This window comes from Vespa mandarinia, chromosome 3, assembly GCF_050613455.1.
Source record: "Vespa mandarinia isolate Hongniang chromosome 3, ASM5061345v1, whole genome shotgun sequence".
NCBI classification, from domain to species: domain Eukaryota; kingdom Metazoa; phylum Arthropoda; class Insecta; order Hymenoptera; family Vespidae; genus Vespa; species Vespa mandarinia.
In genome coordinates this window covers 3,446,791-3,473,643 of record NC_140812.1, presented here as the reverse complement: position 1 = coordinate 3,473,643, position 26,853 = coordinate 3,446,791, and the positions used below count along the sequence as shown (strand labels likewise).

Sequence of the window (26,853 nt, the reverse complement as noted above, 5' to 3'; positions counted from 1 at the left end):
TTGCATTATCGCAAACCTTTATCGATAGAAGCCAATCGGTAAGCCTTATTCTTGTCATCTCGAATGACGATTACGTTTCTAATAAATTTTTGCTCTCGCGAGGACAGAAAATTTGAGTTTGACGATGACGGCGATGATGTTGGTTGGGTGTTGAGACGATTCAAGGCCTTTGCAATATAGACTCAATCATCATCAATCTAAGACGAATCTTAACAAGTTAGATCGTTGAAGTTACCTTCGCGACGACTATGCAATGCTTTCTATGAACTCTATGAATGAATTTCTATAATCCTTGCCTTTGGATCTTTCTTTGCGATCTTCAGCATATCTACATGCATGTATATTTATATTACATATATTTATATATAGATATTAAACGCCGAAACAATCTCAGAGTCGAAAAAGCAGCATAACGGTAGGAGAACCAGTTCCATTTTATCCTCGACAAAAAAATCTGCTCTTCACATCTCCCTTTTATCCGTTCGCAGGATGCATTTTAATCCATCTTATTATTAACTTTGGTTAAATCATAAAGAAATACAAAAGTGGACTCATTCGTTACATTTAAGCCAAACGACATCTTTCAACAAATTTGCATTTGTTGACGCGTAATCCTACAAATGTTCAATATTTTGATATTATTATTATTGAAATAGCACGCGCCACTCTCTATCATATGAATGATATAACAGTTTTTAATTCACACTTTATCCATTCGCAACGTCATCAAAATCGTTTGAGAAAATATAAACATCAATATATATTAGTAATTTATAGCCTTTTGTTGGTTTCGTAAGTAACATATGCGTCATGCATTTTCGAATATTCAGACATTGTTGAAAAGCTTATGAAAAATATATCAAGATTTTGGCTTATAATTAATTTTTCATTATCAATTATGATTATTAAGAGACTTTGGATTGTGTATATAATAGGAACGGAAAAATGCGAGGTAATGATAACGCCAGAGAAGAGATTCTGTCCGAACACGTTTCTCAAATTGTGCACGTGCATTAATATTTTACATAATATCTACCGAGACAAACAGTAACCGTTTGTTTATTTCACTATAGATGATGATAGATTTTTTTATAGAATGCAATTATGATTAAAATTACATATTATATCAATTTATTGCGATAACTTCAACGAGCACGCTTTCTTTATATAGATATAATTTATATCAGTATTAAAATAATAAACGTTAAATTGATTCAATTTGATATTATATATTAAATCGAATTTGATTTCATTCTTTTATTTTAATCAACGATTTTTAAAAGAAGCTGATAGAAACTGTCAGCAGTCGGAAGTTTCAAGTCATCGAACATGTGTCGTAATTGAGCATCGAAACTGGAAGACGAATTGGAATTCTTCTAGCTAGGAGACGTTACGAAATTTGCTTTTAAGTGTACCTGGGCTAGGTCGATAAACGTTAATTTATAGTCGGTGTGATGTCTCAATATCACGCGTTACACCAGTGACCAGAATCTAGTAGAATGACGTAAGACAAATTTTGCTCCCTTTTCCTTCTTCTTCGTCAAGTAATTTTTTCTTTAAAATAAAACATCAAGGAGGAATAAATTGAGTCCGATCGTTAACGATTATTCAGCATTGCACACACGTATATCAATTTCTTTTTCTTTTCCTTTTTATTTTTTTGTTATCTTTTTTCTTTTTTTTATGATCCTCAATCATCGCGAATAGTTTTTATATTCATAAAGCATAACTCAACGATAGTGCTCGTCGCCGGTTTGAGTTTGAGATTGCTATTGACTGAAGATGGTGCTACAGCTGATCATAATACGGCGTAGTCTCTTTGAACTTGGTTATATTCTGTGAAGCCACAGAGATAACCAGGTTTATTTACGAAACAGTGGCTCTCAACGAGTATCTCCGTTTATGTCCTCGTTCGCAAAAGTGGATAATATAGGACTTAACAAAATTACGTGGTAAAACTTCAAAAATGTAAAAAAGAACCATATGTAGAAAAAAGAAGAAAAGAAAAAGAAATAAGATTCTATCAATATGGATCCGAAAATACTTCATTTTTAAGTTATTTATACTTCTAAATATGATAAGTGCATTGCCATCTGTCAAACCATAAACGAAATGCATTTGCGCGAATACGTTAATTTATGTACTTAGACTGTCTCATAAATACAGTAGAATGAATAACACATAAACACACAATACATAGAACTTCAATAACGTCTAAGTTTAAAAGCCAGGAATTTTGAAATGTGTTGAGATAATGACCATGTGGCCTGTATTCAAGCAGAAATGGAAGGGATTATATTTGAATGCTTTATAATTAAAAAATTAAGTAATTTTAAGTCCATGTTGATGAGAGAACTTCATTTTTATTTTTGTTCTTTTTGTTCTTTTTTAACATGTAGAATTTATTCTTGAAGTTTTTTACATATTGAATAACGAAACGTAATAACGTTTTTCATGTCATTCCTTTCCATCCCCCTTCCTCTACCATATCAGGATTCCTCATTTTCTTTTTCATTTTCTTGCGACGAGTCAACCTTGCGAATATGTATATATGTACATACGGCACCTGTTCATGTCGATCGATAACTAATTAACATCAAACTCGTCATATCATCTATGAATGATATCACATCGTTATTATTCGATCGGAGTTTATAAGCAGATAACTTCGCGAAAGACCATGAAATTATTACGAAGGGGAAGGTTGATTTTAAATTTCACGAGACAACAATACGTTTCTTTCACAAGCATTCGATTTCGTCATATATTTTCCTGATGTCTAGACAAATTAGAAATTAATATTCATTTTTTTAAAGTACCATCGTCGATCGATATCTAATGATTTAGCTTCGAGTTGATAAACGACGAATAACATTCAAAAGTTCATTCGTTTGATAATATTTCTTCTTATTGCTAGTAGATAGAATGATCGTGTTTATTCTTTTAAATAGATAAAATAGATAAAATTGATACTAAAACAGATAAATATAAAATAGATTAAAAAACAAGAGAGTTGATTATTAATATCAAAGAAGAAAGAATTTCTATGGGGCATTCTTTTTAAAGATAATCTTATCCAATATTTTTTCTCTAATTTTCATATTATATATCATATATATAGATATCTACATATATATACATACAATATTTGCATATTATATTTAAATACGTATTTACAATATGGAAATTGGAGAAAAAAATATTGATAATACATAATCACATTTATCCAATCTTTTTCTTTTTTCCTGATAAAAAAATTCTTTAGCGAACAATTATAATTAATCGACGTGCATTGTAACAATATTAGTCGGTTAACAACAATAATCGTTCTTATTCCTTACGAAAATCTGGTACACGCTCGTAACATCTAGTTCATAAAGTGATAAAATTGTCAACAACAAGTAGGTACTGCGTTATTCTTATCCGCGACGGTACTTTGGAACCGAAGAGAATTAGTTTCTACGATGTTATATCTATCTACTGCTGTAAGGAAAAACGTGACTTTTAAGATATTGTCGTTGAAGTTATTAACGCCAATTATCTTTTCTTATTAGACTCTGCGATCAAATAGTATTATTTTTTGAAACATAAAATTTGTCTTCATGTATTTTTTTTCTTCCTGATAAATACATAAATCCTACATTATAGAGTTCAATTAATACGTAAACTCAAATTTTGGGTAATCTTGATATGCGGCGTTTTTTCTTAGAACCAAAGATATATTTTATTAAGTTGGCATATAACTTGGATGTTAAGTTGTACGTTAAGCCATGTTTACAATGATTCGCTGCTACTGGTCTAACCGATAACCTGTGTAAGCACGCGCGTAAGTTCATAAGATTGAATAAGATCTTCTGAGAAAAAAATAAGAGTAACAGTCATGAAAACATTTCATCATTTTTAAATTAAAATTGTTGAATAAGCTGATCTTTAAATATAAGTAATAAAAACCTCGATGAGAGATATTTAATCAATTATTCGTATTAATTATTATTACCATCTGTGCGATATATTTAAAGAATATGCAATAACGAAATTGAATCCTAACAAATCGAAGTATTTGTTACAATGGATAAAACAGAAGAGATGAATGAATGGATCAAAAATTAGTACTCTCTGTGTACCCAGAGATCTCTGTCTCCTGAATCTTCAGCAACAAAGTTTTGTTGTTGTTGTTGTTTATGTAATATGTACAATTGCTGTAGCTTTGTTAATAAGTAATATTTAATTAATAAGTAATAATATCTTTAATATTTTTAATATTTATATACAATTATTATCATTTAAGTCGTATATGCGATGTGTTATGAATTTTTTAATTTTTTCATATACTCATTATTTGAAAAATCTAAGTTAAATTCAAATGAAATTACGTACTTTTAGATCTTTATAGAGATGTGTCTTGATTTTCGATATAAATTTCAAGTCGATCCGTTCAGTGGTTTGGACAGTAAAACCCACACACACACATACACATTTAGATTTTGATACGAAACACAAAGATCTAAAACAATTTTTGATATCTCAAGTAATTTCGTTGATAATCGTCTGTTACAATTTTCGTTATTATCGAAAACAAGGAACTTCTTGCGATCGTGATTAAAAATGATTAAGAAAAAGGAATTCCGATATAAGATAAACCTTCGAAGGAAAGTGCGTGTAATTTGAAATTCAGTCTGCAAGTACGGAGTTAGAAGTTTCTCGATACTTCGTAAGTATGTCTATCGAGGGTTTCACGTTATCATCAATGACTTTTGTAGTTGTGAGAACCACGGTTGATAGTAGGCCGTCTACCCACCGATAAAGTCTAGTTATGTCCAAGAAAGTGCGACTTCTCATCTCGGAATAGTGGAGCTCAACGACCGATCGCTTTTGATATCAATCGTGAGTCTCTTTCCAACGTTGGAAGCAACTTTCCATTTTGCTCAATCTCCTCCATCAACATAATTTAAATATATATTATTCAAGGTTACATGCTTATATTTTAGGGAGTGACGAATCTTTTTCAGGTCACTTGGCAAAAAGTTATGCGTCTATAATAACATAAAAATTGATGCATGCTTATTCCTCAAAAATTTTCGACAAATTTTAACCAAATATCAAAATACGATTAACGAGAAAAAAAAATATATATATATATATTTCTACTGATAAAATATAAGATATTTCGGACATATCTCGAATCATTCATCGAGTATGATTAACAGAGATAAAAAAAGAAGTAAAAACATGTGATCTACAAAATATTATACAAGGTAGTATTATAGTACTGTAATAAAAAAATAAAGACAAAACAGAGAAAAGCCAACAGATTGTACAGTTATTTATTGGCCCATTAGCTATCACTGATAACAATGGTTGGTCGTTAAGCGATCGATAAACTATATTATTGAATAAGCGTATATACACATACATAATTTCTTTGGTAACTCCGAATTCCAAATCCATTTTTTACTATTGATCACTACCAACCTAAATGGTTACAGTTACACGAAATGTAAACATTTCTTAACAGAAATCGCGTATATGTAAATATCGACGACTTACCACTTCTTTTTAAAGAATCCATGAGTCATAGATCGGATCATATGTATTTCCTGAATTCAAAGATGTTTTCCAAGAAAATCGGACTGTGCTTTGTGACAAATAAATGACTCTTGTTATCTTTATCTCTCTCTCTCTCTCTTTCTCTATCTCTTTCTTTCTTTCTTTCTCTCTTTCTCTCTCTCTTTCTTTCTTTTCTACATTATTTACGCGTTAAATCCAGAGAGGTTACTATTTCGAGGCTACCATGATGTCTATCTTCTTTGTTATACTTTAAATAACGTTTATGGTAAAGCAAAGGTCAATCGCTTGGAAAGTGAATAAATAAGAAGACTCTTCCTCAGTCAGATTTATTACGAATGAATTTTTTCGAATTTTTATTACCGTATATTTTACCGAAATTTTTTTAAATGAATTCGTTTTATATATCGTTCATGATAATCGAAAATTTTTTGGAATCTGCAGATAAGAGAAAAAAAAAGAAAAGAAAGGATGGATAATAGATAAATGTAATATATGTCGCAGGAATAATATGTAGTTACATGCTATAGAGCTCGATGATAAATAAGCACGACGGGTCATCGTACGACGGCGAGAAACAAGATGTACGTTTAACGATCCGTACGAGACTCGCGATCTTTCTGCTGATGATGCTTTCGCGAGAAAGAAAAAGAAGGAAGGAGAGGGAGAGGAAGAGAGCGAGAAGGGAGAAGAGAAACAAAACTAGACGCAGACGTCTGCGTGTTATAACGATGCTTACCAGTTTCATGTGCACGATCTTTCGGTTCGTTCAAATGATTTTTAAACTTATACGTTCGTTTCTAAATCGCACTTGGATCGTTTCCAGACGTGGAACTAACATTATATTTCGTTTAAAAGATATCAATCACTCTCGTAGATCCTTCCTAGGTTATTTCTAAGTTTCTCACTCATAGATCATCCGAATGTGAATCTCCTTTATCATTTCTAAATACTCTTTATAAATTAAAAAATTCTTTTATCGATTAATTTTGGAGAATATTCTTGTCCAAAATTGTCAAAAAAGAAAATCAACGTTGAATTTAAATGTGGCTTTTAACAAACATCGGTCATAATCCTTTTTATTATTTTGATGTTCTTCCTTTCGATATTTTGAAAATAATTAAATGAGAAAGATTCCAGCTGTCTTCTTGATATATATATATATACACATATATATAGAATTTCGTTCTGGTGACGATATTTTATGTATGAATAACTCAAAATACTTTTTCTTTGATTTTATAAAAGAATAATTGGATTCCTTGATGGAAAAAAAGCACATAAGCCTACATGAAATATTGTAAATCGATTTAGATGGCGTATGATGGTGTATGAATGGTGTATGAATGTGTGCGTACGCACGCGCGCGTGTGCGTATAATATATAAAGGACATTTTACGTAGATACTGATTTACTACTGCGCGACTATGAAGATTCGTTTAGCGATCGTGCTTTCATTTTTAATTTAATAAGTTTATTTATTTATTTATTTATTTATTTAATTATTTATTATTTTCTTTTTTTTTTTTTTTTTAAGAAAAAAAGATGATCAATATAACTTACTGATCAATATTTTATCAATACTTTATGATCAATATAACTACAACGTACAGCAAGTAATAAAAATTATTCGTTCCAATTTATAGAATAAGATTTACTTAAAAAATTTAATTTTTTGTTTATTCTTCTATTTAATTTTATATATTATATTTTATTTAAATAATATGTAAAAAGGTTATAACTTAATGATTAATTATATGGAATTAAATCAACAAAAAAAGGATCGGTTTTTTACGATTTTATCCCATTTATAGAAAAACGGTACATAAATCGATATATTTTAAAATTCATAAAAAGAAAAAAAAGAAAAAAATATTATTTTCGAATCATAATGTATGTTCGAATCAGAACAAGTTTGGACATTTTATTATATTTTTAACAAAAATTGGTTTCAATTGAATTATTTTTCATTGGGATATACTCCAATGAAAACTTTGTTTTTCTCGAAATAGCTTTTTGAAGTATTTGCCCTTTTTCTATCACTGAACTAAATTTTTGTCGAGCAGCTTTTTTCCTTTCGTCTCTCGATTCTCTCAAGTTGGTTCTCCAATAGCGATAACTCTCGAAAATATCTATGTGAACAATAGAATTTAACATGGCGAAAAAAAGAGATAAAAAGTGAAACTCTATGTAATTTTCAAACTGATAATGAATCATCACTATTTGTTGAATTTCCCTTTGTCAACTCGTTGTAATCGCGTCGATTTTCATTAATTTGTTTCTTTGAACGTACGAGAATGCGTCGTTATTTTCCATATTATTCTTTTCTGCTCGATCTTGATCTTCCTCTATTTTTTATCTTTATCTTTATCTCTTTCTCTCTTTTGACCGATACGTTTTTTTCTACAAATCATTTGGCATCTTATCATCACGCCTTTTTACTTACGATCATTATTATACTTATCTTTCCGCATCTATTACGATACACATGTACGTTATATTACGCACTGTTTCTCGTTTGTCTATATATTTATATAACTAATTATTATTTTTTTTTTATCGGCTATTTATTATACTTCGTTTGTATTCATACTTCTCTGGTTTTCGCTCGTTTATCATATAAACATATTTCAATAAACATCTATGTATTTGTTTCTTTATTTAATCGAAAAAAAAGATAATGCAGTTTTTACGTATATATTTCATATTTCCTTATCCTTCTCTTTTTGTTATACCGAAGGAGATCAGATGTGTGATAGGACAATTCAAACGATCGCATTATGTTGTGCGTCAAGTAAACGTTGGTCAACAGCATCTGGTCTAATTACTCTAATCGCTTCTAACGATCGGATTGCAGGCTTAATCATTGGATTCAGTCTCACGCAGAACGCTTATAAGAAACGCTACGTAACGTCGTGGCCAAGTTCGATTCGAGGAAGTTCGATTTGCGGATCACAATGTTTGTATTTTCCCTTTGATTTCATTTTTTTTTCTTCGTTCAAGATTTTCAAAAATGAGCGAGAAAGGAAAGAAAATTAATCGGTAATGTTAGACGAGCTATCGTTACGATCGTAATAAGCATCCTTACATTCGTGTCCGTGTATTTCATGCGTATTATAATCAACGATATTAATAAGACTGTAGAGTTGAATTTACATTTAGCAATGGCACTAGCAACATTAATATCGTTCGAGTTTTATTCAGCTCGATGTCTGTAAATCGATCCTTATGCCGACAACGATGAGCGGTATCGTCGCTTGGTAATTATTGGTTAATGCTAATTACTTTATCTTCTTTCTTGTATTCATTCGTCGTCAACGAGACGTTTACCTAGGTAAAAGCGACGACGACAATGACGAGAGAGTACTGAAGAAAATAAATCTTTTAATAAATTCGCTTGTACCGTTACTTGACGATGAACGCATGGTTCTCTCTCTCTCTCTCTCTCTCTCTCTCTCTCTCTCTCTCACTCTCTCTCTCTCGTTTCTTTTTTTCTGTTTTCTTTCCTTCCTCCTTCTCTTCCTTCTTCTTATTTTAATATCCTCAAACACACATATCGTTGCAAAAGTTTCTCGAGGATTTTCTGAAAATCCTCGAGACGTTCGTTAATTGATCGTTCGAGTCCCGATTATCTAATCACGCTTAGATCCCTGTTTCCTCAAGCAAATCGGTCTTCTCCTTTTTTCATCGTACCGTCATTTTCGATAATGCCTGTCATCGTAAACTCACGAAATGGTAGAAGGATTTTGTGATCGTCCTTGAAGAGCTTGGAATTGAGAGTGCATTGGCGAAGGTCGACGATGAATTCTCCTCGATCGTTAAAGCAAAAAAGCAACTTGCAAGTTGTATTTAAAATTCACTGAATTAATTTAAATCATAAGCACAACGGTAGCAAAAAAATAATTCAACGTAAATTCACATTATTGAACGTTTTAATTATACGTACGTGGAAAATAATGCGTTATATTAAAAGAAGTTATCATTGTTAGCGAGGGAATGGCATTTATTCGAACAATTGTTTAAGCTTATAATAATGATAATGATAATTATTATTATTATTATTATTATTATTATTATTATTATTATTATTATTATTAATATTATTAATATTATTATTTTCGATTTGAATTTTTCCACCGGAACTATACTAATTATAATTAACAGATTTCGTAACGTAGAATGAGAATTCATTTTTTAGTCATAATCATTATTGAAAAATATCTATTTCGACGATGATAATCGGGAAAAAGAAGAAAAAAAATAAAATATAAATATGTTTTTACATTTAATCTTAAACCTCATTGGTAATATTCGTTATTGGCCGAACGATGAAAGATATAACGAAAGTAACGTTACTCCAAATACCATCGATTCTTATCCGGTCTTGCTTATACATACATGTATGCACGCAGGTAAAGATACATGTAAGTTATGTGTGTGGATGTGTGTATAGACACACACACGCGTCATATTTGTTAAATATTAGTGCGAGACAGTTTGTAATTTACACATCCCAATCTCAAGGATGAGTTTAACTAATGATTAACGCCTTAATGAAAACAGGGGCACGCTTTTCAATGGTGAAACATGTCTCGAGGGTATTATTAATAGAACGCTAGTCCACCCACCCACCCACACTCGCATACAGTCAGGCACACACGGGCTGATCGGTTCAAAGGGCAGTGACCGTGCTTCTTACAACAAATATATCGCAATTACCGGAATGTCCATGCGAGGACTCGGCCTTGTCTGGACGCCACTTTTCTCTCTCTCTCTCTCTCTCTCTCTCTCTCTCTCTTTTTCTCTTTCGCTTTCTCTTTGCATTATCGTTATTATTATTAATCGCAGATAGTAGAACAAATCGACTGTGACCTTTTGGACCTTTTCTGGGTGTCTCGACGTTACAACGCCGTTCAAAGTCCATGATGAAGGTTTCTCTCTAACAATGCGTCGTTTCTAGAAATTTCAAATTTGTTTGTAGTTCTTTTTTTTCTTTTTTTTTTTTTACATTAATAATAGTAACAATAAAGGATATATTTCTTAAAGAGTAACCCGTTCTAAAACGATTAAAACACAGAGTGTTGTTGACGCACAATAAAATGCAACAGTGCTACCGGAGAGCGTTATCAATTGAGTTTTGATGTTAGTGCCATCTCTAACGATCACTTTTACTTATTACACAGCAACAGTCTCTCGGTCATAACGTGTAGAAAAGTGACATCTTTCTCGAAAGATTCTACTTTTATATTTTTTTAGGAAATAGAAATGTGATTCATCCACATCGATAATAATAAGTCCTCAAAGGAATTTGGAAGTTAATGATATCTTTCGAAAGATTTTTTCAACGTTTCATGTTTCGAACGCGTGTTCAGTTACGTTTGTTAGAAAGAGATTAGACTTAATAAGATCGGGGACGATTTGCTTAAGAAAACATGTATGATGTGTGTGTGCGCGCACTCATATTTTATATATATATATATATATATATATATCATAGAAGTTCAAATTTGTTTGTCTCTTAAATATTTTACAACGTACTTATATATTTTACGTAATATTTTACAAAGGACACCTCTAATGTGTATGTTGGAGATGCACCACTAGCGAATAGTAGAAACAAACACATCCTCATTCGATAAAAAAAAAGAAACAAGAAGACGAACATTAAACTCTTCACTAGCAAATTACAAGTAATGTATATTTACGAGCTTTATACGAACTTTCGATATAGACTAAAGAAACATAATAGCCTATTCTCATAAACATTTCACTAGGCATTGATCCAAGTCTCAATAATCTGCGCAGTAAAATCGAACAAGTCGTTCTTCAAATAAATTAAAAAAAAAGAGAGAGAAAAATATATATATATACACATACACAATCGCATATCTAGCTTATGCATGATTTCAAGTCATAATACATATAGATTTTCTCTAATTGCGTTACATATACTGATAATAATTAATTGGTCACACATTCGTTAAATCATGTAAACGTTAAACTCCTCTGTTAGCGGGCCAAAAATTCTTATCCTCGAAACTTGTCTCGTTCCAATTATTTCTGCGAGTAAAGATCGGAAGCGAAGAGTTCTTTGCTTTCGGCGGGAGTTTGAATGTTGGGATCTTTAGGATGACGAGAGGGGAAAGAAGGAGAAGGGGAAAACGTAGACGATTGCGATGACGATGACGACGCCAACATTGGCGACGTCTAGAGAAGTAGTGGGGCGAAGAGAAGGTGGAAAATAGGTAGGAGTGGGGATTATTTACTCGTATCGCTCAGAGCCGCTACCATGCTCGCCGGCTTTGACTCTAAACGAAGTGCGGCAGTAGGAACACGATACTCGACGTGTACGGGTCTTTTCATTGAGCGTTTATCGTCCTTCGCTTATTTCCGTCTTGTTTCTATCCTTTATTATTGTTCATTTTAATATATTTAATTTATTCATAATAGAATCGAGGGTATTGAGAGTGAAAAGTGTGCGACCGTGATATTTAAATCTGTATAGGTTTCCTTCCTTATCTCTCTTACTTTTTTCTCTCGTTTCACTTTTATGTACGAAACAACAAAGATGACTGGTGAGTGTCGACGGCTCGATATATCGAACGATATATCCAGAGTTTTTTATAGTTTCTCTGTGTGACGAATCGTCTGGAATAGGAGAGAAAAGGAAGGATCATAGAGAAAACGGTGAAGAAGAAATATTTTTTACGATCGATCGATCGATCGGTCAATCGATACGGTGATACGTTATTGGCAGCGAAGACTGCTGTTTGAAATTTGTTTTCGAGGTGCTCTGATGGCACCCGATCTCGAAAAAAGAAGGCAAGAACTTCGGAGGACCGGCAGCGGCACCTCGACAAGTCCTTGTCACGAGCACGTGGGGATGCTATTGCAACTTGCCCGTCCGATTCCCATCAAGTTTATATCACCGACAGATCTTTATTTTCACGGTAATGTTTGTTCAAACTTTAAAGAATAAAGGGAAAAAATAAATAAATCAAAACAAATATCTATACGTTCGGATCTCTTTCGCGTATGACCCATCGAGATTTTGTTCTTTCGCTTTCTTTCTCGAATAAGCACAAGTTTCCTTCACCGAGACTTCTGACCACATTTTCACTTGCTTTCATTGCGCAAAATCAAACAAAAAATGCAACAAGAAAAATGAAAAAGAAAAAAAGAAAATATCACTCATTTTGTTTTTTTCTCTATCTTTTCTCGAAGTATTATCTGTATTATCATATTATCAATTATTATTCTTCATAACATTCTCTATAAGTTTTCGCGTCAAATTGAAGAATAAAAAACAAAGATAAAATGGTTTTCTATTTGTTTTGTATTTTTTTGGCTTTTCTTTTTTTTTTTGTTACTTAATTTACACTTTTTATCGAATCACGTTTGGACCGAGGAAGAGGGAAAGATCCAGAAAAGTTCGACATCTTGTAATATCGAAATATGCGAGGACGAGGCGAGGTCAATATCCTGATTTAATTATTTTTCTTTATTATCTTTTCACGATTATTGTTGTCGTGAGCTTAAGAACAAGTTTCGTGTTTTACCACCTCCATTACACGCGGCGATCGTGTAAAATCAATTCTCACTTTTAAAAGATAACCTACGCTTATTGCATGAGAGAGCGAGAGAGAGAGAGAGAGAGAGAGAGAGAGAGAGAGAGAGAGAGAGAGAGAGAGAGAGAGAGAGAGAGAGAGAGAGAGATAGATTGCATTCGATTCTTTTGCTCCAATAATAAAACATCAGCTCTCCTCCCCCTTACATCCTCCACCATGTTCTTCGTACTGAGTTCGTAGGATGATTCATTGTGGCCTTGTCAGATAGTATACGTTCAATCCAAGAAACTAAGAAACCGGTGAACTTCCTTCGACGGAGGAAACAAATCAAGGAGACTTTTTCTGTAACTTCCGGAAGATCGAGTATACATTTTTAAACTTCGATTATGTTGTTAAATGTTAATCACGTTGCCATCTACACATTTTATGTGTATTTATATACAAACATATATATATATACATACATATGTATGCATATATATGCATATGTATGTATATATATATCCGGTGCATGTATGTATATATATATATATATGTATATATATATATATATACATACATGCACGGGATAAACCTGTACATGAATCGTTATGTTTATAACGTGCTAGGGAATCTATAACTCGTCATTATACACCGATGCACCTTCGTCCTATTCGCGATTAACGCCGTCATCCTAGCGATTACTGGAAAGCATTACGTTTCTTTTTCTCCTTTACTCCTCATCCCTTCTCAAACCGTTTTCTTTCGTCATCTTCGATCGTGTAGCAAAAAAAAGAAAAAATAAGCCGAACATTCTTTCGACGAGACTGCGATCCATTTGACCGAGAAAAAAACAGATAAATTATTTATTTTCAGATTGAACTCGCCTCTGAAAAAGATAGAGATAGAGGGGAGGAGGCAAAAAAATATAAGAATTTAAAAGACCATCTTCTTGACAAATGCATTGTCGATATTTGTGGAAAGAACAGAGCAAACTGGTTCCTCTCCTATCGTCTCAAAATACCTGCCGAATTAACATAGATCGTTAATTTGACGGACGAAAGGCGTGATTTTACATCGGCAACTTGTGTCGTAAGTACCCGCTGCCGTCGTCGTCTTCTTCGTCGTCGTTGTCATCGTCATTATCGTTGTGTATCTTTGGTCGAAATCAAGGAGAAAGTCCAAAAATGTAGCTTCTTTTCCAGCTTCTATTCTCCTGACCTTGATGTCTCGCGGTTAAACACGTGCGTTAAATGATTATGTTAGTCGGAATAAAATTTATATATATATATATGTATGTATATACGTATATATATATATATATATGAGTGTGTGTATATATATATATATATATATATATATATATACACACAAACATATATACACGTATATACTTTTCGATAAATGTTTGTTTTTCTTATTTGTTATTTTTGAATCACAATAACTATTGCCATTATAGACACCTTTGTATTTATGAATTTTATGAAAACACATGAAAATATACTATATTTCATAAGAATTATTTCGGTCGAAAGGTATCTAACAAAAAATAATTATTTCGCTTAGAAGTAATCATCTGCTCGCATATTAAATTTCATCATTTATTTTTAAATCGATAATAAATGCATCGAAGTATCAAATTAATAATATATTTCCACCAATTAAAAGTGAATCATCGAATGTACTTTCATTTCTTGCATACTTAACACAAACGAGTTAGTTGCTTTTAATTTGTTCTTTGTAAATAAAAGATTAAACATTTTATGCATACCTGTTCTTTATTAATTTCCAAGCAAAAGCTTGACTGCTAACGAGATTTAAGAAATCTTTGCGACTGCGTATCTCTCTCTCTCTTTCTCTCTCTCTCTCTCTTTCTGGACATCTCATTAAATAATATCAGGAATGCAATTACGTTATTGCGTCGATCGAATTCTTTCAAGAATGTGAGCAATCTCTCGTAGCCTGCTTCTTTTTATCTTTTTATATTCTGTGTCGTAGATGCAACGAACTTGACTTGTCATCGATTCGAAGCAGACCTTCATCGAGCTATCGATTATCAACTTTTAATTTCATTTCTTAGATTTCCGTCTATTCTTTTTTTTTCCTTTTTTCTTTTATGTTTTTTATTTTCTTTTTCTTTTTTTATGTTTAATTAAATATCCTCGGTCAAAGACTATGTGATTGTATCAGTAATAGGGTTCATTAGATCGAGGCAATCGATATGTGTATGAATATAAAATAAGTATCTCTCTTTCTCTCTCTTATTATCTATTATTGAGGTAAAACTAGCATTCAAGATAAAATGAGAAAGATTAACTTATCATCTTTCATTAAACCGGATTAACCAATGATCGGATCTCTTTACTTGCTCCTCCTTTCACTTGGCCCCCGTATTCTCGAATTTCGATTCGTCCGATTAAAATCTCATGCCACACTCGCGCACGTGTTTTGAGCATGTGCGTCGTCGAAAAGACGCGCGCTCGACTTCCATTTCGTCGACGTGTCTATGTCCACATTAATAGATATACAGCACATACATACGCACACCCGCATGTTAGACTATCAATTACATTGACTCAATTGGTCGAACACTATCGCCAGTTTAGTTCTACAACAAGTAAGTATAACGTTTGTTTTTTTCATTAAAAAAGTGGGAGAGACAGTAAGAAGCAGAAAGAGAGAGAGAGAGAGAGAGAGAGAGAGAGAGAGAGAGAGAGAGAGAGAGAGAGAGAGAGAGAGAGAGAGAGAGAGATAAGATGAGCTATCTGCAATAAGTATGTATGTTTCATCGTTACGACAGATCACAGTCGTTCATCGCGAATCGTTCGAATTTGCAAGAAAAAGATCTATCCGATCGATTGATTAAACAAATTTTACAGATCTTACGTATTTTGATTACGTTATCTGAATAGCATAGTAATGATCGTTCAATGATAATTTTTTTTCCTTCAATATTCTTCAATCACGTTACATTTGTTCTATATATTGATTTTCGTGTTACGTTAATTTTTAATTTCATCTTAAATAATAAATTAAAAATGTTTAAATATTAATTCGTTTATTAGTATTAGACTATTGAACGCGTTTTTACATTTGGCAAATTGTTTATTCTGTTATCAATGTTCTCGAGTAATCCGCCGATGGATCGAATACACTTTTCAACACACAAGTGAGCAACGATCGTCGGAGTAAATCATCGCCAATCGAAAATTCGTATAGCCTCGAACAGAAGCACTGTGCACCGTCATGCCCGCGTACGGATCCTTCTGTGTTATCTCGAGCTCTTAAGTAGGCTATCAGCGATGTCATTAAGTATACACAGACTGTCATCGTGCCACGCGAACTTCTTTCGCAATAGTTTAGAAGCTGAAAGAGAAACGAGGGAAAGAGAAAGAAAGAAAGAAATGTCTAATTTTCATACTTTATCAATAAAATTGTACAAATGTAACAAAACTTGTGTAAATAACAAAATATGTTGTTACTAATTTGTGTTAACAATAGTAATAATATAAGACTAGGGCTAACAAATCAAATTTATTTTAACTTCTTCTCTTTCTCCCTCTCTCTCTCTCTCTCTCTCTCTCTCTCTATCTCTATCTCTTTCTCTCTCTCTCTCTCTCTCTCTCTCTCTCTCTCTCTCTCTCTCTCTCTCTCTCTTTTAAATGATATCTAATTGACGCGTAAAATTCTCATTAAGAAGTTATCTTCTCTCAAGAACTTTTGTTTGCTTTTCTCGATCTCGAATTTTAGCGCCGTCTTTTATTAGCGTCTTTACCTTCGAAATGCATTGGGTCAATGTACCGCGTATCTACAGCAAAATTTGAAGCGATCAGAAAGATTGCTATCTTATCTTGATTTTATAAACAGATAAAGTCATATTCAAATTGCCAGACTTCGTGATCAAATGAATACGAATTATAGTTGAATGATTCCTGTGGGATAAAAAAAAAAAAAAAAAAAAGAAAGAAGAAAAAAGAAAAAAATTAAAACGAAGAAAGAAAGCAATATTCCATGTATTTTTGCAAAATTATATAAATCATCTGACTGATAGAGCAGACAAAAGGACATAATCTTTGTTAGATAAAGCTTAGAAGCATGGAATTTTTCGCGGATTTGATCGGAAAAGATTCGCCATGCGGTCCTTTTAACGGGCGTCTTGGCACGGAAACGCTTTCGATTCGATAAGGATCGAACGCATCGATCCAGCAAAGAACAGGTAACAATATCCTTGAGACTCGAGAGGCGTCATAGTTAGCGCGAGCTGCTCTGTTTACAATGTAATAGTAACGATGTTTATCGATCCTATTATCGAGAGAGAAAAAGAAAGAGGGAGAAAGAGAGAGAGAGAGAGAGAGAGAGAGAGAGAGAGAGAGAGAGAAAACGTTCACAAATACATGCTCGGGCTTCTGCTTCTCCTGGGTCTACCGAGGACGATCAAGGAGACGCAAATACTAGCTGAGTTTGACCTAAGAAAAAGAAGGAAAGCCCAATTCATATTCCAGCCAAGTTGCATGTAACCCATTGCCTGCCGGTACCCTTCCATCGTATCGGCTTCGATCGTTATTTTCAGAGCGTTTAAATTTATTCAGATGCAATTGTCCATCGATGTAAATATCTGCAAAATTTTGACGAGATGTGATCTATCCTATAACTGCATTCTGTAAAAATATTACAATTTTTATCTTTATTATCTTTATTGCATATATTCGATGATATATGTATCTTGAAGCATGTGAGAACAGACAACCACGTCTGATTCGGTAACTCTTTGTATGTCTATCTTTCTCTTCCTTTCTCTTTCAACGTGATGTCAATCAAAACTGAAATTCTGTTGATCCTTCTTATCTTTATTGTCTCTATATCATCAACTTAATTAACTAGAACGTCATATGTACTGTGTAGATTAAAAGCAGAGTCGATCAATGAACGAAAATCGAGAAAAAGGATTCTTTTCGTTATTGTGATCGAACGCGCGAGGCAAATAAGAGTCTCGAAAGACGTCGCCACAGATGACAATAAAACAATCGTCGTACGTTAAGCAGGCTGATTAAAAAGGGTCTTTAAAGATTGGCTAAATTATCTTTTCGATTATAAGAGAGCGTGGGATTTTAAAACAGAATCTTAATTAATCAAATTAATAGCGGAAGATGAAAAAATGGAAGAAGAATAAGAAGAAACGAAAAGACCGAAGGAATTTCGTTGTTAATTAAATTTTAGTATTATATAAATAGTTCGAAAAGACTTTAACTACGGTTGTGACTAATCATTAGATCAAATTAAATGGATAAAAAACTGATCGAATTGTCAGAGACTGTTGATTAGAAAACAGAGTGAGAGAGAGAGAGAGAAAGAAGGAGAGAGAGGGGGAGAGGAAAAGAGAGAGAGAGAGAGATGCTTTGATGTTGAGAAAAATGAAGCGACGTTCCCGGCGTATGATCGATACCGCTATGACAAATAACACTTGCAGGATCCGCGAGACTCGCGAGAGGGAGGCTGAAGGAGGAGGTAATGGGTGGAGAAAAGTGAAGCGCAATGAGATTGGAAATGTAGGGTCGTGCGCGGGTCGTTGACATCGTCCCGTGATTTTCCTCGACGTTCACACTGATGCATCTTGCAAGTGTGCAAGCGCCCATTAGTCGCCATACTCACCCCTCCATATTCTTCCACGCTCTACGAGAGAAAGAGAGAGAGAAAGAGAGAGAGAACATATGAGGCGGGGTGGATCGAAACCCCCAGTTTCTCTAGCACCACCAGTTGCGTTCGCGATTGCAACTTTACCCCTACGCAATTATTCCGTCCGGCAGTCGTCGTTCTATACTTAGATTATCCGACATTTCTTTATTCTACTATCCTACTCTTCATTTTTCTTTTTCTTTTTTATTTTGCTTTTTTCTTTTCTATTTTCTTTTTTTTTTCTTCATCGTTATTGTCTTGCTCTTCGCAATCTTTCTCTTCATAATTTTTTTTCTTTCTCATCAGAAGTAATTTTTTATTTTTCCTAATCATCATCTTCATAAGGATTATCAGCGTCAACATCGTCATCTTGTTTCTCGTTTTTTCATTGTCCTAGATCTCATCATTTATCTGTTTTTTTCTCTTCTACTGCTTTGTCTTCTATTACTTCTACTACTTCTTCTTCTTCTTTTTTTTTCTTCTTCCTCCTTCTCCACAGTTATAGAATATTTCGATCTTTGGACTTTAATCCAGCAAATGATAATAATCTAACATGTGTACAAGCCGTGAACAAACATTACCGAAAATCCGTAAAAATGTCTTTAAAACGCGACATTATCGACACCGATGTCTCGCAAGCCTACGAAAATAATTCTCGTTTCTCATTTTTTCATTCCTCTTTTTAATACATTAAATACTTTGCGATTTTTCTCGTGATTGTTTTATCATGCTTAGACTTCATCAGAAGAAAAAAAAATCACCAATAATACATAGCACGTTTTCATAAGAAAACAGTTAACACAATATTTCTAGAACAAATTCACTTCGGACGAAATATATTAAGAAGATATAAGAAGACTGATTTAAATAAGCCGTACGTTCTCGGGAGTGTTTGAGAATCTCAAACGAATAATTCGTAGAAAAGTAGACATCTTCGTTACGTTTCCATACTTGTTGGTGTTTCAGGTAACAATGCAGGAGGCTCATCGTCCACGGTGACAGGATCCATTTTAAGAAGTTCCACAGCACCTAACAATCGAACGCACTCAATCAACAGGAGAGCGGTTCACCAGCAACGAGAGCAGCACCAACAACAGCAATCGTCGATTCCTTTGAGTGGTGCCACTGCTCAAAATTCGGATGATCACGAAGCAAGGGCAACCAGCTCGGCGCAAGACGCTTGCGACAATTCGAACGATTCTGGTCTTGGTTTCGAAGAACGACAACAACAGCTCAACACCGCTAACGTTTGTTAAATTTTATTTTAATTATAGATTGTAACAATAACGTAGACGCAAGTTTAAAAAGTTAATGAAATTTCCAATCGAAAAATTTGTTGTACGGTAGCGCAGAATTGTAATACTTGCATTCGCGGTGAAGATATTGTTTATTTATATATACGTGAGCCGGGGTTATCCATTAGCCGATAAAATTCTCCGCGGAGCAACGGCTGCATTGTTATCAACGATTATCAGTGTAAAGTGGCGATACATTCGCGTCTTATCGGAATATCATCGTCGGTGATTGTACGTGAGCAAGTATTCTCCATGATCAAAGATGTTTATGCTCGCTTGTAGCGAGTTCTTCGTGATCTTTTGCGCTCTCCGATACGAGTGAGATCGCGCGAAACAGAAGCTATCGATCGTTATTATTAACGGATCCATCGAGAGTATCATGTTGAGGACATGAAAATGTTTTACGATTGTCTCGGGCCTCAGAAATGAAAATAACATTGCTCTTCTAAAGTTCTGTCGCTAGAACTCGAAGAAGCCGGGGAACGAAGCCTCTAAAATTCACTTCGAATGTTCATCCTTGATTGCACCACCGGTAAATACTAGCATGGTATCAACGTGTCCGTTTGCTAACATCGTCACTGGGCGATGATATAGTACGGTGGTTGAACCCGCACAATGGATGCTCTGATTCGTTAGATTGAACTGAGCACGATGCATGAACACTCATGCGAGTTTCATGACGATCAATTTGTCTTTACTTGTTAGCTCGCTGGACATATGGGTCGTGTCTATATATCTTGTGAAGGATCAAAAGATCAAGGCTTTCCTAAAGTTCTAAGATCATCGGTTCCTTCTCCTAATCTTTCGATTGCGCAAAAGTTAATGGTTAATATTTATTATATTGTGGCATTTATTAATGAGAATTCGTTGATTGGATTAACAGGCGTGGAACGGCGTCGGTGAAGAGGATTCGAAGAGAAGAAAAATGGATATAAAGCTTGAATCCGAGGACGCAAATTTTTCTTTTCCTGAGGTTCCTCATTCTGGCAATCCCGAAGGAAAAACTTCGAATAGAGGTACGAGCAATGGCATCGGTCTTACGGCAATCTCAGCTACTAGAACAGGAAACGGAACTGCTGGCACCGTAGGTAGGGTCATCGGTGTTACGAAACCTCGTCCAGCCATGGGTGTTTTGGGTAAACGCTCACCGATAACTCACCAAGGCCCCGTCACCCTCACCTCGCAACTTTGTACGTTTTAAGATATTCTTTTAAAATAATTTGAACAATTTCTAAACAACACGCGACGTTCGTTTTTATGATGCTTACAATTTTAATGTCAAATAATCAAATTATTATCCTTCAAGAGAAAATTAAATCTTGTTACGTTGAAACATAAGTGTCGCCTCATTGATTTATTTTCGACGAAGTAGTTATTCTCATGATTTTTACTACCAAGATACGTTATCGTTCTATATTTAGCAACCGACATTCTTGGCATCTCGGTAGAAGGAAAACATTCACATACCTTCGTTTGATATCAAGCGCGATATCCAATGTACATTGTGCAAATTATTGTTAGAAATTTGGAAAACAAAAAAAGAAAAAAGAGAAACGTAAACATTGAGCATACGAACGTTGACATCGGATTTTTCGAAAAAAAACATTTCATTAAAAAGGACTTTCTATAATTTTTCAGCTACCACATCTATAGATGGAAAGGTACAATTACAGATCATTTGTCAGCCTGAACAACAACACCGTGCACGTTATCAAACGGAAGGTTCAAGAGGAGCGGTGAAAGATCGCACAGGAAACGGATTTCCTATCGTACGTTTGATCGGTTACGACAAACCGACAACCCTTCAGGTTTTTATCGGCACAGATCTTGGCAAAGTAGCACCACACATGTTTTATCAAGCCTGTCGAGTTAGCGGTAAAAATTCGACGCCTTGTATCGAGAGGAAAATCGATGGCACGATCGTTATCGAAGTGGATATGGATCCTTCGAAAGATATGCTTGTAACCTGCGATTGCGTTGGTATCTTAAAGGAACGTAATGTTGACGTGGAACACAGATTTCCACAAGAAGCAGGTGTACTTCAAGGACGAAGCAAGAAAAAATCCACGAGATGTCGTATGGTTTTCCGGACGACAATTACTAACTCGGATGGTATTACGGAAACGTTGCAAGTTTGTTCACACCCTATAGTTTGCAGTGAGTATCCGAAAATGGTAAATGATATTATAAATGAAAGAAATAAAAGGTGTTAATGAAGTTTAGTAACACGAATGAAAATTAAAGGAAGATTTGATCTTTTAGCTCAACCACCAGGTATTCCTGAAATTTGCAAAAAATCTTTAACTTCCTGTCCGTGTACCGGGGGACTAGAATTATTTATTCTGGGAAAGAATTTCCTCAAAGACACTCGTATAGTGTTTCAATTGGATAACAACGATATGTCGAGCAATTTGGAGCCTCACTGGGAATGTGCCGTCCTACCCGATAAAGAATTCCTTCAGCAAACTCATTTGGTATGCGTTGTGCCAGCTTATAGACGCCAAGACTTGGCTCCTTCGGAAACTGTAAGCGTAAAACTCTATGCGGTATCTTCGGGAAAAACGAGCGAACCACACACCTTTTTCTACACGGCTGCATCCACTTCTTCCGAACCATCAATGAGTAAAGTCGAATCTATAACACCACCACTTGCTACGACAAACGGTGAGGCTGCTGCTCTATCATCGTCTCCTTCGGCAGTAACCTTGACAACCGGTGTCCCCGCCAACAGTGAGTGTTCAAAATCCAATAATATCGCTTAACATTTTTGCGAATTACTAATAATGTTCACTACTTTTCAGCTTTGGTACAGTCTGCCGCTACAGCAACATCAAATTTCTTGACAACGATGCAATCTCAACAAGCACCGAATCAGCCACCAGAAGCTCTTAAAAGCGATCCGAGTCCTCCTCCAACAGCTACGCAATCTCAAGTAACACCAGTAATGATGTGGACCTCTCAGTCACCAAACTGTCAGAATTCCTCAGCCGATGTAATGATGCCACCTCCATCCTTAATATCAAATCCTCTTTTAAATCGACGCTCTTCTTCGAATCTTCAACTAATTCTTCCGGACAATTTAAAAACAGAAGTATTGGATGAGAACAGCGAAAACAGCATGCTCAGTGATAATAGTATGCAAAGTATACCAACACCTACAGCGAATGGTCCAACGGGAACAAGTCCTTTACAACAACTCGTTAATGAGAATTCCAGAGAACCTGCCCAGTCCAGTATGATCAGATCAGTAACTGTACCTGCAAACGGTTCTCCGGTACAAGAAGCTGTGAGTCTTCTTGGTGTTGTGGATCTAATACGTAATCAACATCCTCTAACTATGGTGTCTACTCATCAGAATACATTCGGAAGTATGCATGAATCATCTCAAGTCAAAGTTCTCAGTCCACATCACATCAACAAAGATACTAATTCGATATTGACGGCAGAAAGCACTTCTAATGGCAGTATTCAGGGTGCTGGTGTTGTCGATCTCCGTATGAAACATCATCAGTCCGAATACAATGCGTTATCTAGCTTCGCTGCTTCCTCCGTAGGACAACCTTTACCAGCTCAAAGCGGTCACAGCGTAGAAGAATATTTGAGTCACATCGAATCTACCGTATCTACGGTGAAAGAACAAGAAAATGCTGAAAGTAATTTTGTAGATGCCATGCAACAACGAGCTTCTATAATCACTTCTAATCGACAAGCGGCTCAACAATCTCAAACTGGTCTCTTGGTACCTTCTGCGCAAGCTGCAGCTGTGAAATTGGACGTGCTAGTGAATTCCGCTGCAGAATCTCATCAAATTGTGTCACCTTTGCAATCAGTAAACCCGAATTCTACAAACATAATGAATCACGTCGACGATGCCATTTCCAGTCCGCAGCAAGGAACTAGAACGAGTCCACCAATCCCAGTGAAGACGATGCTGCTCGAAGCTCTAATGCCACAATCGGTTTCACAGTCGGTGCCACCAATGGCAGCAACTGGTGCAAACGCTGTCTCGTCTTCCGCGTCAGTTCAAGAGTCTCCATCCAATGAGAGTTTACTCACGACGATTAACGCTGCACTTTTGCCACCAGTTACGATACAGGAATCGTCGGTAACTGCAAATGGAACGCCTAATTCAACAGTTCAGTCACATAACGCGCTTCAAGTTACAAATGAAACAATAGCTACAACGGCCGATCATATTCAACAGATGCAAGCTCTAACTCAACAGGAAGTTGTGGTAATACAACAACAAGTACAACAGGTCGAACAGGTTGTTGCACACGCACAACAGCAGGTAGAACAAGTGGTAGCTCAGGTACAACAGCAGGCGGTACAAGCCGTACAACAAGCGCAACAACAAGTAGTACAGCAAGTTGTACAGCACGCACAAGTAGTTCAACAAGCAGTGCAGCAAGTTCAAGCGGTACAACAGGTACAGGTACCTGCAGTTCAGCAAGCTGTACAGCAAGCCACACAAGAAGTCGTACAACAAGCTGTACAGCAAGCAACTCAGGAAGTAGTTCAACAGGTGCAAGCTGTTCAGCAGGCGGTACAACAAGCTCAAGCGGCACAAGCTATGCAGCAAGCTGTTCAACAAGACATTGGATCGATGTTGAATCAGCCAGCAGGATTTGTGGCAGAAGCGAGTTCTGCCTTGGCTAGCGGTGCTGCTCAAGAACCTTCACAGCAGAGATTAACAACTGCAGCTGAGCAAGCAATCAACAACGTAATTACGAATGCTACAAAAGATATTATCAATAATCGACCAATCACAACGACTACGGCGCACGCCATCATTGCTACGAAAAATATATTAAACAGCGTAGCGACTCAAAGCGCTCAACTAATGAATAGTGCCATGGAAGGGATTTTACCTAAGTCACCTCCTGGGCAAAGTAATATAGTCGAGCAAGTCACTAGCAAATCGCCACCTGTTGCTTTACCTGTTACTCCTAATAGACAGAACGTTAACGCGTCCATACCAAACACAGCACCAAGCGCTGCTGGTTCTTCCGTGAGAAAGCCTGAAGATGTGGGAAACATGCTACCTCAGGAACTCACTTCCATGTCAGAACACGAACTTCTCAATTACATTAATCATAGCTGTTTTGATCCTCAGGGTGGCTTTTTGATGTAGTACTGCCACTTTCTTATCATACAAAGAATATATTCGATCTGTTTAATAAATGCATCGTGAAGACTCGTCAAGACGTTCGATAAGATGTTCGTCAAAATCGTTTACTTTAAATACAGTACCAACGATTTTTACGTGCCACGATACAGTGCCACGATATCCTTTACGAGTTTGTGTGTGATAGGAATGAAGTCGATTTTTTTTATTATTATTATTATTATTATTATTTAAGTATGAACGAAATCCGTTGCAACTCCGGAACAATCGAAATGTGCATGTATATGTTAAGTGAGACGGGCGCATACCGCGCGACAATTAGGGTTTCGTTATATTCTTTTCTACGAGTTGTCAAATGTGATAATTCATTAATTTATCTATATCAATGTCTGCGCATCCAGGTGCCTTTATTCTTACGAAATATCTCGAATTGGTCTTTCTTTCGCAAAGGTGTTACAAAAGAAAGAAAGAAAAATTATCGTAAGTATATTATATCCTATGTGATCAATCGTGTACTGACCCCACTCAAAATGAAATCTCTGTGCACAGTCATGGAATTGAGTGTAGCCAATTTAAGCTTATCATATTTTAACATATGATTCCGAGAAACATAATTTGATTCTACTTTTCCTCTTCTGACTTGATTTCATTATAAAAAATGGATCATTTGTTATCTGACTTCGTTCCAATTAAATATTAAGTATAATATATTTTTTACGTTACACGTTGTTTAATAATTGATATTTTTTGTTGTTAATTAGTACTGATGATATAATTATGTGATTACGTTGACTATATTATTGATGACAGAGAGATTATATATTATTATATATGTCAATATAGAGAGTAATAGTTAGAGGTATATATGTTATATATATATCGTGATATATATAAATACGAAAAAAGAAATATATATATATATATATACACACACACATACACACAGCCATATATATAAATATATATTTTTTACATTTACCCAAAGAGACGAATGAACGGCCAGATACGAGGTCAAGTGAACTTATTGAAGATTTAACGAAGTCTACATATACATGTACACACATGCGCACTTATATGTACGTATGTAGATACGACATAAATACATGCGTAACATCGAATTATATTGGGATATATTCCCTTTTGTTCTTAATAAGGGGTGCTATAAGTACTATGAGTACGAATACTCGCCAAGATTATCTAATACTATAAATGCGAATTTTATAACGAAAATATTGAAACATTTATTGTCGTGATATATCTTTGTAGCAAAACATATATTTTATATCAATCATCTAAATGTGCCGATATAATGTCCATGGTCACGTAAGTGCATTCACGATCGAGATGTAAGATGCATCTCACTCGCAAAATAGCCGAATGGCAAAATTATAAAAAAGAAATCATTATACTATGTGGTATGTATTTTGTCACTGAAACTTATTTGTAATATATACTGTACACTGTATACGCACATCAAGTGTTAAAGATTTGCCATCTGAAAGAATGCCCATGAGTATGTATTATTGTTACTTCTATAAGTTGAATAAATGTTTCACAGCATTGCTCGATGGAATTTTCTTAGTACATATATACAAATTTTATATTATAGGTAGTTCATTATTCACAATATTTATAATTAAATGCT

General features: G+C 34.8%; 1 protein-coding gene and 1 long non-coding RNA gene across 5 annotated transcripts in view; one reads left to right on the top strand and one right to left on the bottom strand.

Annotated features, from left to right (window-relative positions):
• LOC146873107 (uncharacterized) overlaps window positions 1-6,161 on the bottom strand; it is a 31,321-nt gene extending 25,160 nt beyond the window's left edge. Inside the window, exons 1-4 of one of the 3 annotated variants that reach the window (XR_014981996.1) lie at window positions 6,087-6,161; window positions 5,548-5,635; window positions 4,799-5,033; window positions 4,378-4,504 (exon numbers count right to left, since the gene is read on the bottom strand). This is a non-coding gene — a long non-coding RNA (uncharacterized LOC146873107). The remainder of the gene's footprint in view (window positions 1-4,377; window positions 4,505-4,798; window positions 5,034-5,547; window positions 5,636-6,086) is intronic. The other 2 variants (XR_014981997.1, XR_014981998.1) reach the window with 2 other exon arrangements.
• The window catches only part of NFAT (nuclear factor of activated T cells 3), a 29,421-nt gene extending 2,653 nt beyond the window's left edge, over window positions 1-26,768 (top strand). Inside the window, exons 1-6 of one of the 2 annotated variants that reach the window (XM_035882454.2) lie at window positions 11,892-12,515; window positions 19,752-20,032; window positions 20,964-21,270; window positions 21,719-22,237; window positions 22,343-22,810; window positions 22,882-26,768. In XM_035882454.2, the coding sequence (XP_035738347.2) occupies window positions 12,362-12,515; window positions 19,752-20,032; window positions 20,964-21,270; window positions 21,719-22,237; window positions 22,343-22,810; window positions 22,882-25,214 (4,062 nt within the window). In that variant the 5' untranslated portion in view covers window positions 11,892-12,361 and the 3' untranslated portion in view covers window positions 25,215-26,768. Of the gene's footprint in view, window positions 1-11,891; window positions 12,516-19,751; window positions 20,033-20,963; window positions 21,271-21,718; window positions 22,238-22,342; window positions 22,811-22,881 lie in introns of those variants that run through there. The other variant, XM_035882455.2, reaches the window with a different exon arrangement.
• The last annotated feature ends 85 nt before the right edge of the window (window positions 26,769-26,853 follow it).